At 41.4% G+C, this 14,443-nt stretch overlaps 1 protein-coding gene across 1 annotated transcript; it reads left to right on the top strand.

Moving 5' to 3' along the window:
- Window positions 1–2,820: 2,820 nt before the first annotated feature.
- LOC139459285 (uncharacterized) lies at window positions 2,821–8,245 on the top strand. Its single transcript, XM_071240735.1, has 3 exons — window positions 2,821–2,980; window positions 6,483–6,600; window positions 7,532–8,245. The coding sequence occupies exons 1-3, from the start codon at window positions 2,860–2,862 to the stop codon at window positions 7,650–7,652; spliced, it is 360 nt and encodes a 119-aa protein (XP_071096836.1). The 5' UTR covers window positions 2,821–2,859; the 3' UTR covers window positions 7,653–8,245.
- Window positions 8,246–14,443: the final 6,198 nt, after the last annotated feature.

The raw sequence follows: 14,443 nt of genomic DNA on the forward strand, positions 1-14,443 counted from the left end.
TAACTGGAAAACTGTTAAAAGCGGCGTTAAACCCAACTCACTCACTGTACGTACCGATTTCTGAGGTAGCCTTTGCGTTTCAACTTGGGAATCATCTCGTTTTAATAGCTGTATTCAAACCGGTTAGCGCTGGTGGCGGTGTTGAGGCTACTGTAACTAGTGGTTGTAGACAGCTTAGTAATGTGGTCAATTTTGTCTGCTCGCTGTAACATGCAGTCTGGCAAATGTTAAACTGTATGACAAAACAAAGGTTTAATGCAGATACATGTATGTGTCTCTCTAGCGTCTATTTTCACGAACCAATTTTGTAACTTATGTACATGTCACAACTGTTCCAGCAACATCTACAGTCATCAATAAACAGTAGATACATATATGATATTGCGAATACAAGCTACGGACTAAATGCAGTATATGCAAGGAGAATATAGTGATCAATACCACAGCCAGCGACGATCGGAGAATTTGAAGAGGGAGAGAAGGTCCATTATGAGACGGACAGAACATTACGAGCCGAAAAAAAAGTATATTTTAAGAGGTGATCATAAACAACATATGAGAGAATACGGTGGACGGTGGACGGTGGAGAGAGCAGATGAACGAGAGAATAAGAGAAAGACGACAGAATATATATATATATATGCGGGTTTGGGAGAGAGAGAGTGAGTGAGTGAGAGAGTTTGGTTTAACGCCGTCTTTAACAGTATTCCAGTCATATCACGGCGTGTCAGCTTAATGTGGGAGGAAAGCCCGAAGTCTCGGACGTTTACCACTTCGGTGAAACCCACGAGCACGGGTATGGTGCTGACAAACATAGAAACCTAATCGGGGCTAACCGGGATTCGAACCCACAATCATAGGTTTCTGACGTGCCCAAGGGACGCTACTCTGCACAGCGAATCGCGGCGCCTTAGACGACTGGGCCACCCGTGCCCCCGAGAGAGAGAGAGAGAGAGAGAGAGAGAGAGAGAGAGAGAGAGAGAGAGAGAGAGAGATTCCCGTAACACGTCAACCCTCACGATACAAGCTGCAAATGAATTAACTTTGTCTAGTATAAACTTTCTCACGTACTGTTTCCAATTACACACGAGAACCCTGATCTATATTTAACCTTTACACGCTGTTATCTCGTGGTACATATAACCACTGTGATAGATGCTTGGGAATGAAAAACCACACCAGTACAACTTGCTACAATTTAAAATGATTAAATATTCAATATTATAATGTTAATCTCATTTTTACCAACTATCCTTCCAAAACGGAGCATTATCTCCGTAAGGTTAATCAACCAGATACAACTGCTCCAGATCATCGAGTGTTAAGTATTGCGAGCGGAAACTACATGCGCCTATAATTACGCCATGTCCGGCGAATGTCTGAACCACGAGGGACCCTTCCCTCACATCTCCCGTCGACACTGAGGGAACGCCATCTGTCACTAGACGGTTAATATGTTGATGGGATAATGAGAGGTCACTTGAAACAAGATAGAGTCCATGTTGTGAAAGCTCATCACTCCATTCCAGACGGTGTTGATGCAAAATGTGTCATATGAAATTGGAAACACTTTTTTGTATCATTAATCGACACAACTGGAAATACAACAGCTCACACAACAGATTGCAAAAAATGGAACAAGAAGATTGTCAAGCATTGGTCAGAAGCCTCCATACAAACATTCATGCCTCTACTGCTTAACTACAAATACATATATTTATTTTAAAAATGACCAGGACATTTAGTGGAGTGTTTTTTTATTCAGACGTATCTGGGGAATAACAGCTGCTTTCTCATGAGCAAATGTTTTCTATTATTATTAAATGTTGTACAAGTTTATCAGTACGTGTTGATGACAAAGCTTTTAGAATCGCTTTAAACATATGATCCATGTAGCGTCAACCAAAGAATATTCTGTTCTTGTTATTTTTGGTTTATGCAATTCATTGGTGGAACGAATTTTATATATGCAAGAATCAAACACTTTCCTCTGTCTCCAACAGTAGGGTAGATGGGTTTCTTTAACGTTTTTCTTTATTAATATGCAGCATAATATCTGCATTTTTACACAGCAGACGTAATTCAAAATTGACATATTGTTTTTATTAGTTTACAAAAATCAGTAATGGTACTATCGTGTCACTGGATTTCTGACCCGTGAAGATTCCGGGGTAAAATAGGTCTTCAGCAACCCATACTTGCCGTAAAAGACGACTTTGCTTGTCGTATAAGGCGACTAACGGGATCGTGTGGTCAGGCTCGCTGACTTGGTTGATACATGTCATCGATCCCAATTGCGTGGATTGATGCTCATGATGTCAATCACTGGATTGTCCGGTCCAGACTCGATTATTTACAGACCACCGTCACATAGCTAGAATATTGCTGAGTGCGGCGTTAAACAACCAACCAACCAACCACTGGATTTCTGGTTCATCAATCACTGGATTGTCTGGTCTGTTTACAGGCTGACGTCGTGCGGCAGGTGTATTTCTGTGCGGCGTCAGGCAATACATACTTACTTTTTTCTGCAAAATGTATGAATGAAGGATGCGACCGGTAGGGCAGCACATGCCTACTATTTTCGCGAACACCTGGTGTCATCCCTGATTTTCAGTTGTCCATTCATATAATTTCCACAGCTACGTTTCCCTTTACGACAAATGGAATCTGTTTCGGCAGAAAATCTAGGATGGTTATTCTCTCGCATTGACAATTTATATATATAGTTCGTGTATTTATAGACGAAAGTACTTATACTACATAAGGTGAGATGACATATTTCACAGGGAACTGCATTTGGTTCACCGGTCACTCTTATTATAAGCAAGGCAGTGGGGCAGTGGACAGTTATTGTCCATGTGTGTTTTGATGCAGCTATACACAATGAAGATCTTAGTGTTACTCTCCCTGACGTTGATGCTGATGTGGCGGGTGGAAGGAGGATGCGAGTACTCACAGATCGAGGTGACTCATGATGGTGAGTTGTGTATCATCTGATGATACACGATTATACTTACTTTTTTTTTGTTGTTGTTTGTTTGCTATTTCCAGTCACCATCCTTATCCTGCTGGCCGTACATACTCTTTACTGTATGTAGTACACCCGTGAAGATCCGGGGTAGAATAGGTCTTCAGTAACCCATGCTTGCCGTAAAAGGCGACTATGCTTGTCGTGAGAGGCGACTAATTGGATCGGGTGGTCAGGTTCGCTGACTTGGTTGATCCATGTCTTCGTATCCAAATTGCGTGGATCGATGCTCATGATGTCAATCACTTGATTGTCTGGTCCAGACTCGATTATTTACAGACGGTCATCATATAGCTGGAATATTGCTGAGTGCGGCGTGAAACAACAAAAAACAACATCGATTAGTAAAAAGACAATCTTTTCAAGCATTATTTTTTGTTTTTTTGAATTACCGTGCTAGGAAGATTCTAACAGAAAAGTCAGAGTTGGTAGCAGCCAAGCAAAAGTAAATTTGATACGATGAGCGCTCAAAAAGTGTTTGTTGGCCGTCTGCAATATTCAAGCTATATGGCGGCTGCTTGTAAATACTTAAGTTTGAAACAGACAATCCAGCGATTGATATTGTGGGCAACGGTCCCCGCCGTCTGGGTAGGATGTCACACAATCAACCACGTCACCTGGGTCTGACCACCCGATTTATTTAGTAGCCTTTCCCGATCAGCATAGGTTGCTGGGTACTTACACATGTACAACCTATACATGTATGGCACAATGCAGCGAAAGTCTTTTCGAGTGAACTGTAAAATACAACGGAAGAGTCAAGCGTCGCGGATTAATTACTGTCATGTGTTTAAGGCAACGTCTTGCGTTATTAAAATGTGTGATGGATGTGTGATTAAGTGATAAATAACAATGAACAAGTTACAGTGAACAAGGTACACTTTCTACTTTGCAAACATAAAATGTTAACAGTAAAATATATGTTAAGTTAATCAATTCTTAAGCTGACTTTAGTTCATGGTTGCCGGTGTACGTCATGGGACTAACCGACAGCCTCCGTGGTCTAGTGGATCCAGTGTCCGCCCGGAGAGCGGTGGTTTGATTCTCGGCAGCGTCATACTGAAAGACGTTAAGAGATGGTACTTTATTATTTGTATACTGTGTCTGAGTGGGTTAAGCTACTACAGCCCATTAAATTAAACTATTAAACACAAAAAACAAAGACAGTAAACACATGATGACAAAATTCATTATACCATAAATTCATATATGTTTCTGATGTGAAGTTTACACGATATACGGCTTTTCCATTGGACGAGAGGTTGGTCACATAACCACGAAACTGAAATTCATAAGTGTATGAACGGCACAATTTGACGTTTTTCACGAGACTGTATTCTTGGAATGCAGTAAAGGCTGACGGACTACTTCCACATACCATATGAAACCCCTGGGATGACATGCCGGGTACAGCGGGTTGTTATATGACTGTCAGTGTCAACAAGAAGTCACACGTACTAAACATAATTTTGAATAGATCAACATCGTCCGATGTAAAAAATAGTGATAAAAAAATAGAGTGAGCGCCAAATACGTGCATAGTGTTAGTTCTGTTGGTTTTGTAAAAGTTTGCATTTCTAAATCCAATGACAGCGAATAGTCTACATTGCACTGCATCTGTCAGATGTCCATCCTGCCATTGTTACGAACCAGTGAGGAGGCAATATCCATTTTCCATCTTCCCGAGGCAAGGGAATTAACTAACTGTAAAAGTCCAACGACGAACGAGGCTGGAATTCCGGAGTTACATTTTGGCTGGATTAACGAGCATGTGCATAGCCAGTCAAAATGGCGTAACGAACTAGACTTCCAGTTCGTAACAACATAGAATTGTCCGTGCAGAGTCCGATCGACTGCAGGATGTGTACCGTCAACTTGGCGTCGACAGATATTTTCCGAATCTTTTCATGTTTGTAATCTAGGTGCTCCAATTACTTGATGACTTCGCGAGATAAGACCCTTTTTATTACAATAGAGATTCTGACTATCGATCAGATCGTCTTGACTGGGCGCCTTCATTTTGTATGAAGCAAATGAATGTGATATGAGGGGTGGAATCTAATTGGTCAATAGGAGGGACATAGAAGGGATATAACTCGTAATAGCCACTGGTTGCGCCACGATGGAGCCACCCAGGAAACTGGACTTTTAAAGTCAGTTTACTCCCTTGCTTCGGGAAGATGCCATTTTCAGGCATCCAATAAATCGTTTTTTAAACATTTTGTAGAACAAAACAATCGGCCCCTGAAATGATCAAATTAAGTTAAACTTTAATAAGTGACCCAGAGGCCAGAGTACCGAGTACACAATATGTGAAATGATGGACTTTGACTGATCCGAATGTTTATGCATATGAATCGGAATTTCTGCTTCATTAAAAGTAAATTTCGTCAAGTCATGTTACTGAATCTTCAGGTATAGCGATGATCGGATATCATTCAATAATGGTAACATAGCCAATTTCCTTCCACTGCTTTTCCCAGCTGAACTAGAAATGGAAGAGATAGGTATATCTGTTTCATATTTAGATCTGTGCATAGAAATTAGTTGCTTTCGTTTATATCCGACTATTAGTATATTCTGTGCACGTAAGCAAATTGTTCCCATCATGTACAAGCTAATGACAGTTACAGGGAACTGACACTGTGACCTTTATGTTGTAGATAAGGAACAGTGTATATTACCACGTCAGCGTACACTGTAGCAGGTTCGCGACAACCCTGGCACTGATTTCCAACAGGTCTTTACTGTCTGAGTATTAACTTATCAGTTCACTCGTCAGTGACCGATCATGCTGTCCTAGTTAAGGATGAAGATATACATCGATGTGAAACAGCTGATCTACTTTCTTGTTGCTGATCATAAGCATCGATCCACGCAATTGGGATACGATGACATTCATCAACCAAGTCAGGGAGCCTGACCACCCGATCCCGTTAGTCGCCTCTTACATCCAGAAGTCGCCTTTTATGGCAAACAAGGGTTGCTGAAGACCTATTCTACCCCGGATCTTCACGGGTCTAGAGGGGCACGGGTGGCCTAGTCGTCTAAGGCGCCGCGATTCGCTGTGCAGAGTTGCGTCCCTTGGGCACACCAGAGATCTATGATTGTGGGTTCGAATCCCTGTTCGCCCCGATTATGGTTCTAGGTTTGTCAGCACCATACCCGTGCTCGTGGGTTTCACAGAAGTGGTAAACGTCTGAGACCTGCATCACTTCGGACTTTCCTCCCACATTAAGCTGACACTCCGTGATATAACTGGAATACTGTTAAAAGCGGCGTTAAACCCAACTCACTCACTCACTCACTCACGGGTCTAGTCTGTCAGGACTTCAACCATGGTCATGAATTCACAGATCTACGACATTCGCCACCCTGGGTTCGATACCAAATTTACTCCGTACTGTAGCTGAAATATTCTTGAAATATATTCACTCACTCACTGTTACAGAGGGCCAGCTATACTTCCACTGCCCTCACATAGACTTTATACTGAGGCCCGGCCAGAGTCGGGTAGCATCCAACTGCAAGCTGTGTACCTGTACCATGAGAGGACTTCGATGCTGCGGGTGAGTGTTGGCTAGCTTCATCACTGATACAGAACGATGCATGTTATTCAAACGGTAATCATTATCGTAGCTGGCAAAAAAAACCGAAAAATAATAATAATGAATTATCGATGGTGGTTTACCACTTATTGTGTAGGTTTTGTGATACGTACTCTCAATATACACAGTCAAAGCTGTTTTTAGACCATGAACACAATCCTAAACGGTCTATCGTAGTAATCAGATATTTTTTGACTGTCAGATTCGAATTCTGTTCCCTAGATAAGTGATGAACTGTTAGGCACACGGCAACAACACATTAATGAACACAGTTTCGTTGGCACACCCACCAGCATCCTCTGTATTTGTCGTCCTTCACCTGTACAGCGTACAATGTCATCACAAATGTCTATTTTCCCTGCCACTATTTCTTTATCTGTACTTTGTTTTACATGTTAATGGTGTGCCAAGTTCGTTGTAAGTCCTGGTGTTATATGCGTTATGCAAGATTTTCTCCTCCAAGTGCACAAATTATTATACATCTTATCCGTATTGTTCTTAATGCATCGTGATATACGCTTTATTTACACGTTTAAACATGTTTAGATTGTTGGAATTATAGATAATGATATGCATTTTGTCGTAAACATGTTTAAATTCTAATTGGCACTAAATATGTTTAAATTTACGAGGATGTGGTGTTTAGGTTGTGTTTAAGCTGTTAGATGGTCGATCATTTCAAGTGTATTCCGTTTAGGATTAAAACACATTCCTAAACATGGGATCTAAACATGTATATGTTTACATTCTAAACCCATATTTTACAGTGTATGGGATGGAAGCTAAAAAAGTACTCTTTATTAGAAAGATACGTGTCCAATTATTAACTTGTTAGGAAAGAAATAGAAGACTTCGTTCTCAAAATATGTTTTTATCTTTCAAATGTCATCAGAATTGCCAGCCATAACATCGGCACCATGCATCTGCCCAGCGGTTGCCAGGTTGTGCAGTCAGACGCCAGCAGATGCGGCTACAGAGTAGCTCGGAGGTACGACAACACCATCGACTGCTGAACACCATCGTTGTCTCCTACACCATCAGCAACGAGCAACAGAGAGTACTAAAGCATTGAACAGCCTTCAATCGTCATGTTTCAGTTGACGGTGTGTCAGTGTCATTGTCATGAATTGACTAATGTTTTAATGTATGACAAACATACGAGACACATTTGACTAAATCGTCTCTCCTAATATCTGATACGAGAATGTCAGTATAATCTTCCCGAGGCAAGAGAGTTAACTGACTTTAAAAGTCCAGTTTCCACCCTTGCCGAACTAGGCTAGAATTCCTGGGCTCTATCGTAGCGCCACCAGTGGCTATTACGAGTTATATCCCTTCTGAGCCTCTCCTTTAGACCAATCAGATTCCACCTCTCGTATCACTTGCATTTGCTTGAAACAAAACAGTGGCGCCTAGTCAAGACGATCTGATCGATGATCAAGGCCGATGTTGTGATAAAACGAGTCTTACATCGCGCAATGCGTGAGCAGCTTGATTAAAAACATGAAAAGATTTGGAAAAAATCTGTTGACAACGAGTTGGCGGTGCACATGCTTTGCAAAACCTGCAGTCGACCGAAATCTGCAGGACAGTTTACGAACCGGATTTCGATAAACGATTTTGATTGGACTATGCATAGACTCGTTAGTCCAGCCAAAATGTAACTCCATAATACCAGCCTAGTTCGGCAAGGGTGGAAACTGGACTGTTTTAGTCAGTTAACTCCCTTGCCTTGGGAAGATGAGGTAGCACGTGCTTTGAACATCTTTGCACAATCATTTATGTACCCTTCTTTTGGAGCGACTTCAGTTACAGGAAGATACAAATTCATATCTTGCATGGCACGCCTTACATATAGAGCTACTTTTAGTTAAATTCATAATCATTGTACTCCAATACTCTATAATCTCAGTGTCCATATACTAAAAATAAGCAATTAAAACATTGAAACAACTGATTGTGCCTCTGAATCATTGAGTGTTAGACTTTGACAGACAAAATCACTAAATAAACTATTTGCAAAACTTGACTGGTTTGTGATAGACAAGAAGATGATGATGATGATTTGATCCTTTGAGTAAAACTATCATTTCATATGACACGTTACCATGTGTTTTATCTCAAAGTTGGAACCATGTGATGTTACCTCCCTTGGACAGGCCACAGTCAGCACAATACCCGTGCTCGTGGGTTTCACCAGATTGGTTAACGTCTGAGACCCGCATTTCTTCGGGATTTCCTCCCACATCAAACTGATACGCCGTTATAACGGAAATCTATTCAATACGGCCTTAAACCCAACTCACTCAAAGTTGGAACCAGAAATGTACTTGAAATCGTATTGGTAGTGGCGTCAGACATTCTGCTGACTGAGTGAGTTTGGTTTAACTCCGCGTTGATCAGTATTTCAGTCGAATCACTGCGTGCCATCTTGTTTTGTGAGGAAAGCCCTGAAAGATGCCGGTCTTAAGACAAACATTCTGACAATTCCCTATGTTTTATTTCCTGACAACCACTGCAGCGTAAGAATCTGGCGTCAACAAGTACTTGCAGATACATGCACCAATTGGCGATCGCTTTGTTCCAAAGGGCAATAACTCTCCTTTTGAAATGATATAAGCGACGGTCTAACCTGTCGCTTCCGGTCTGGTTCCCAGATCAATGTGCGCTACGACAACTAGTTTGTGACATGTAGGGACGGAGCCAAGCTACCACGTTAGTCTGTTGCACCATCCAAATACTTCATGTGCTGAGTTGTCTGTCATATCTTTGATCCTATGTCTACCTCAAGTGAACTCAGTCGACAGTGTATAATATAGTAAGGATCGTGATCTCGCACATATTTCAATTCAGTCCCAAAGGTCTCATTGTCGCTTTGGTAAATCAGGATCCAGTGTAAATACTTTATAATATGGTGTAGATGATGGTTCAACTTCTATAATGATCTGGGCCCACTTGCACAAAGCGATCTTAGCTCTAAGAATACCGTACGCCTATGTTAAAGTACGGTAGTTACGATCATCTTAGCGCTAAGATCGCTTTGTGCAAGTGGGCCCTGGTCTGGGCCATGATCAATGTATTTCGACATATATATCTTTTAAGACAGATGATGATGAATATTTCAGAAAATTAACTGTATCCACCATCAATATGGTTAACACTCATTTTCATCTTATCACCCGTGAAAGCTGGTGCAGCTGACAATTTACTACTGACGACGGTACAAATGGCATCTTCTTGAGGCAAGGGAATTAATTGACTTTAAAAGTCGGGTGAAAACAAAATAGGATTCAGAACATTATTCATTATAGAATAGCTCGTAACAAGGGATGATTTAAAGAACACATGCACAAGGCATGCCACAAAATCATAAAAAATAAATAAGGAGAATCATATTTACGTCCTTTGATCTTTTTGCCACAAAATCAGAAAAAATAAATAAGGAGAATCATATTTACGTCCTTTGATCTTTTTGCCACAAAATCAGAAAACATAAATAAGGAGAATCATATTTACGTCCTTTGATCTTTTTTTGATTGATCTTTTAATATTAGTCGAGGAAAGGTCTTCTTCTGGCTTGATTAACGGCCAAGGAACAGAAGGCAAAAGTCGGTATGGACGATACTATCAATAACAGGATTGGCAGGTGTGATATGGGATTTGACCCGAATCCCAAGTGGTGGATCCTGCATGGGTTTCTTCTGGAACTGTTCCTCGTGGAGGGGAATAAAAGCAAAGTCATAAACAGTACTTGACGGATTTGAACGCATTTTAGTAATGAATTAAAGGGACACTGATACACCGCTGAGTTTTAAAGTAGGGCTTTCATCCTCGACGTGGAGACTACCAAATTCTTGATTATTTACCATACATTACTTGGTTTTTCAAACATAACTCTTTAACGATGTAGGACGATAACTGCGTGCATCTGTGGCTATTCCTAGTGGGACATCAATGACTATATGCTGCGAAGGAGGAAACTTCCTTGAAATATTTGATCAAACATACCTACATTAAATACAATTCAAATACATAATGCAGACAAATGCTTCTGTTTGAGTCTGGTGCGGATTGCAATGACAAATGTATTTCAACAAAGACAGACTGTATGACAGTGAGTTGTGTTTAACGCCAATTCTAACAGAAATGGTGGAAGCCTCATACGTTTACCACTTCGGTGAAAGCCACGAGCCCGGAGTTTAAGGCAGATGGTAATGATGAATATTTCACCAAACCAATTGTATTGAACAGGCTAATGAATAGTATCTGGTGTATTGCTTTGTCATGATCTGGGACAAAAGCAGTTTAGAGTTCTTGTAGTGGAAACACTTCATTGTAGTCTTATTTGTCGTGGATTCTTGAAGCTTCTGAGATTGAAGATTATGATGGACGTAAATTGACGCTGAAAATGTTTGGCCAAAATTTCTCCTATTTGATTCGCAATATCAATTCCATTTGCTAATACATTTCTGCCATAGTTCAGATGGTGGAAGTAGATTTTGATCTTTTGCCTTTGATTTTCTGAATAAGGTTCCAAACCTTAGTCATAATTGTGGGACTAGGAATCTTTCAGACAGTTCCTCAAGAACTGACTCTTATTTTGTTTGAATGTGCGGCTTTCTTCCCACTTGTATTAACATGATTAAAATTATGTACAGTTGATGTCCGCGGAAATACATCTTCGCTAGTATGATTCTAGCTTCTTTGCAATCAGTATTAAATCTTGGTTTGCAAATATCTGAGTTTGCAGAGGAATATGTATGGTGGAGAGAGTTAGAGCTTTCAGTTCAGGGAAAGTGATAGTCCTAAAAATAGCAGGTCCTTACATACCATTATGAATGATGACCAATTTGCTTTTGTATGTTCCATGTTGATGAAGATGGTGTTATATTTGGGCGATTGATTGTAAGTATAGCCAAGAAATAATTACTCCCTCACACGTCATCGTGGACTGGTCATGTCAATTTCTTTTAACAAATTAGAATGCTTTCGAGGGAGATCTGAAGCAGAATATGTAGGAGCACTTAGCTTTCGGGAAATAAGTGTTTCCTTTGTGTTTGATTGTGACATTATTAAAAGAATCGCAAAACGGATATGCTTGGCAACGGCAGCAAACTTAGCGGACCAAGAGGTGCAAAATGAAGAGTTTAATGTGATATAGTGTCATTGACAAATTTCCTGGATCGAAATAATCACAACAAGGTCAACCATTAGTCGGGACACACGTACGATTCGGAAAAACGCACCCAGTGCATTCACAAAAGTGCCATGGTGCTGCACGCACTGCACGTGCAGCATCACTATAAACCGAAGTGGAGTACTTTTTATTGCCTGGCATCTGCGTCAATCGAACAGTGACAGTTCAACAACATGCCAAGATTAACAGAAGTGCAATGAAACAATGTCATAGGCCGCAATGCAGGCAGGGGAATCCCGATCGGCTGTAGCCAGGGGTTTCAATGTAGCGCCGAGCACCATGACAAGGCTATGGGATCGGTTTCAACAGCATGGGTCAACACGTGATCAGCCAAGGTCGGGACGACCAAGAGTAACCACCCTCGCCAAAGATTGCTACATCCGACTGAGCCACCTACGTGAAAGGACGACCACAGCCACATCAACCGCATCCCAAATACTCCGACTGCACAGAATCTCCGACCAGACCGTCGTTTAGGAGCAGCAGGTCTACGAGCAAGACGTCCTGTTCGACGCCTCATATTGAGTCGACAACATTGTCAACAGCGACTTCATTGGTGTCATCAACACAGGGTATGGCCACAACTGCGATGGAGAGATGTCTGGTTCATCGACGAATCAATATTTTCCGACCGTCGATGGGGTGGAATAGCACGGGATTACAGACGTCGGGGAGAACGTTACGCCGGAAACTGGGTACAGGAAGTGGACAGGTTTTGTGGGGGTAGCGTTATGATGTGTGCGGTTATCTCTCATCATGGCAGGACAGGTTTGGTCCATATCCAGGGCTCAACGATACATCGACGAAATTCTCCTTCCACATGATTACCCAAATGAGCCAACGGCAACGTTGTATTCCAGGAGGACAACGCTCGACCCCATACAGCACGGATCACAAGAGCCTGTCTACACAACTACAACGTTGATATTCTCCCCTGGCCCGATAGAGAACCTGTTGGATAAATTGGATAGAATTCAAGACGTTGCAGCAGTTGGCTTTTGCGTTGCAGGCCGATTGGGCTACCATTCCCCAGGATGTGATTCGCATACTCGTCTCTTCCATGGGCAGGAGATGTCAGGCCGCTATCGATTCCAACGGAGGACATACGCCTTATTGATGGTAGCTGACCTTCGCCTTGGGCTTTTCCTGTGTACCGATAACTGAGATGACTACAATCACCAAGTGTTCTCTTCACAACACTTTGGCTCAATACCTTGGACGGTACGTCGTATAAATGCATTTTCCTACCTCAAACAGAGGCTTTGCGTTTCTTTTTTTGAAGAGTATATGTTCTCTTTGCCTTTGTTCATGTGTTCACTTCAGCATTTTGAAGTGTTTAATTGCCGTTAGCCTTTTATATACGTAGTTACTTACTTAGGAGTTTTTTATCCTGAACATATTCAAAAGATCCTTTTTCACAAAGCGTTCATGTTGCAAGCTAGAATGTTTACATCACGTGATGGTCAGGTGCTAACTGGATCGACGGGACAAATTTAGTCCCGGCCTACATTTCCTACAAGACCCCTCCGAGTTGTTTTCACCGTTAATGGCCGGTCGTGTTCATATTGCCCAAGACAGTGTATACACCTCTAACATGTTTTTTTGTTTGTATGTTGTTTAACGCCTCACTCAGCAATAGTCCAACTATATGACAACGGTGGTACTTATACCATCTGAATCGATTAGGAATAATCTATCCGCCCTGATTCAACAATACCCAGGTCTAATGGACGTTTGAGGACGAGGCAGTGAGATCGAAAGGAGATATGTGTTTGTTTTAACAACATCCCCATCACTTTTACTTCACTTACTTTAGAATAACGATGCTCCTTATCTTTAACTACAAGTCATCAGCGTGGAGAAGCTCTAACTTGGATGTTTACAATGTTCTTGACGGTGCATAAATTGGCTGCTATTTTAGCGACTTTCCATTCAATTTGGAGACATCCATAGCTGACTTGTTAAACAGGTTTGACATCCCCTACCATGCCATACAAAGCCTTTAATATTACAAATTGATGCTGTTCCCACACTTCGAACAGAGACTTGAAGATACAGAAAAGAACTAAAAGCTCACAGGTTGTGTTTGGTTTGTAACCAGGGACAAGTAGATATGAATATTCTTTTTACCCCACATTTTATATATTTAATATCAACTATTGTCAACTGATGCATACACTGTTACTTCGCCACCTTTACTCATAAAGCAATACGGTTGCGACGTTTGTAAATTACATCAAAATATATCATATATTGAAGATACAAATATCTCACACTGGGTTGGAGGCGGCACGGGTGGCCCAGTCGTCTAAGGCACCGCTATTCGCTGTGCAGAGTTGCGTCCCTTGGGCACGCCAGAAACCTATAATTGTAATTTCGAATCCCGGTTCGCCCCGATTATGGTTCTAGGTTTGTCAGCACCATACCCATGCTCGTGGGTTTCACAGAAGTGGTAAACGTCTGAGACCTGCATCACTTCGGGCTTTCCTTTCACATTAAGCTGACACGCCGTGATATAACTGGAATACTGTTAAAAGCGGCGTTAAACACAACTCACTCACTCACACTGTATAGGCTGTATCATCCCACCTTACATTAGAACACAAG

The sequence above is a fragment of the Haliotis cracherodii genome, unplaced genomic scaffold (assembly GCF_022045235.1).
Source record: "Haliotis cracherodii isolate W230 unplaced genomic scaffold, xgHalCrac1.p SCAF_13, whole genome shotgun sequence".
In the NCBI taxonomy this organism is placed as follows: Eukaryota; Metazoa; Mollusca; class Gastropoda; order Lepetellida; family Haliotidae; genus Haliotis; species Haliotis cracherodii.